The 1920-nt window shown below is 59.5% G+C and overlaps 1 protein-coding gene across 1 annotated transcript in view; it reads right to left on the bottom strand.

The window, feature by feature from the left end:
* Positions 1–451: 451 nt before the first annotated feature.
* Positions 452–1920, bottom strand: part of HAS1 (hyaluronan synthase 1) — a 13489-nt gene continuing 12020 nt past the window's right edge. The window contains exon 5 of the mRNA XM_004710461.4: positions 452–1127. Coding sequence (XP_004710518.2) covers positions 452–1127 — 676 coding nt within the window. The remainder of the gene's footprint in view (positions 1128–1920) is intronic.

The raw sequence follows: 1920 nt of genomic DNA, 5'->3' as shown, positions 1-1920 counted from the left end.
TTTCCTAGGCTGAATCTTTACGCAAGGAGCCCGGGGGCACACTGGGCAAGAGCTAGACTGCTACCTGAGAGGCCGTTGCTTGGAACCCACTAGCAGCGGCGGAAGAAAGACCTGGCGACCCACTACCGTAAAGACTGAGAAGCCCTCTGGGGGAAGTTCGGCTCTGTCCTAAAGGGCCGCTGTGAGTTGCGATGGACTGCACAGGCACGGAAGAAAGACCTGGCGACCCACTTCATTAAAGACGTACAACCTTAGAAGCCCTATGGGGGGTGGGGGGTGGGCAGTGCTGCTCTGTCCTGGTCCACGAGTCGCCACGGCCTGCGCAGGCTGTTGGCATCTTTCGTAGAGCCCACCGCCATCATGCCACCTTTGCGCCACCAAGGATCCCCCCCTCTGGCATTCCCCTACTTCCCACCCCCACCCCCAAGGTCTTCTCCGGCCCCGCCCCCATTTACACCTGGACCCGGTAGCCCCCTGAGCGCCGCCGGCAGAGCCTCCGCACGCCCACCCAGTACAGCGTCAGCATGACCAGCCAGTAGCCCAGGTAGGCGCCGGCGCCCGCGGCCAGGTGGCGGGCCTCGGCGGCCCGGGAGGGCCCGCTCCAGTCGGACGTGGCCTCCTGGACCACGCTACGCACCAGGCCTCCGAGCAGCAGCAGCGCCCAGAGGGCCAGCGGCAGCACGGGCACGTAGTTGGCAGCCAGCTGGCGGCGGCCCGACGTGCCCCAGCCGCTCTGGTTCATGGTGGCCAGCGCCAGGAACTTGGCGGGCAGGAGGCCGCCCATGTAGAGGGGCGCGTAGAGCGAGAGCAGTACCATGCGCCCGCAGCCCCGCAGCCAGGCCGCGAAGGCCGCCTTGGCCAGCGCCACGCCCTGCACACACAGCAGCACCCACAGCAGCGCCCAGGGGCGCCCGGCGTAGAAGAGCCGCAGCACCGTGGCCGCCACGAAGAAGGGGAAGAGGCCCGAGACCACGGCCTCGTAGGTCATCCAGGCGTGGTGCCGGTGCCACCACAGCGCGTTGTACAGCCACTCGCGGAAGTAGGACTTGGACCAGCGCGTCTGCTGGCTGAGCCAGCGCAGGAAGGAGGAGGGGGTCTCCGAGTAGCATCGGGACCGGGAGGTGTACCTGCAGGGGTGGTAATTATGTTCAATTTGTAACAATACAATACACTCTGCATATGAAATATTTACATTATGATTCATAACAGTAGCAAAATGACAGTGATGAAGTTGCAACGAAAATTATTTTATGGTTGGGGGGCGGGTCACCACCACATGAGGAGCTGTATTAAAGGGTCTCGACATTAGGAAGGTCGAGAACACTGCTCTGGGGAAGACTTCCTGTGGGGGCTCCAGTGGAAGGTCCTGTCTTTTCAGCTTCTGGTTTTGGGTCATTTCCATGTAGCGTGGTATGGCTCTTCCATCTCCGCTCGTTGAATAGGCTTTGAGATCTTTTTTATCTCAAAAGAGATCGATTTAAGACTCACTTTGTGTGTGTGTGTGTGTGTGTGTATTTGGCACAATTCAATCTGAACATGCACCAGAAGCTGTATTGATTTCCTCTGTGGGAGGTGAGGTGGTGGGTTGGTGGACCTTCTCCAAGACCCCTGTGGCATCAACAGTGTGGATGGTAGCCTTTGGGAGGGGGCTAGGGTGGAAGCAGGGATCACTGATACTCAGATGGGTGCAGCTTAGAGACAAAGGTGGAGACCGAGGAGGTGAAGGTGGGCCGTTCTGGGTCTCATCTAAAGCCATAGTCAAAGGGGATTCACTGATACATCAACTGGTGGCGTCTCAGGTTACACACTGGGCTGCTAATTGCGAGGTCAGAAGCTTGATCCTACCAGCTGTTCCCTGGGGGAAAGACGCGGCTTTCTACTCCCACAAAGATTCAGTCTCAGAAACTCGCCCTGGGGGGG

This window comes from Echinops telfairi, unplaced genomic scaffold, assembly GCF_000313985.2.
Source record: "Echinops telfairi isolate 266 unplaced genomic scaffold, ASM31398v2 ScPeMD7_655;HRSCAF=1070, whole genome shotgun sequence".
NCBI classification, from domain to species: Eukaryota; Metazoa; Chordata; class Mammalia; order Afrosoricida; family Tenrecidae; genus Echinops; species Echinops telfairi.
This window is presented reverse-complemented; position numbering and strand designations above follow the sequence as displayed.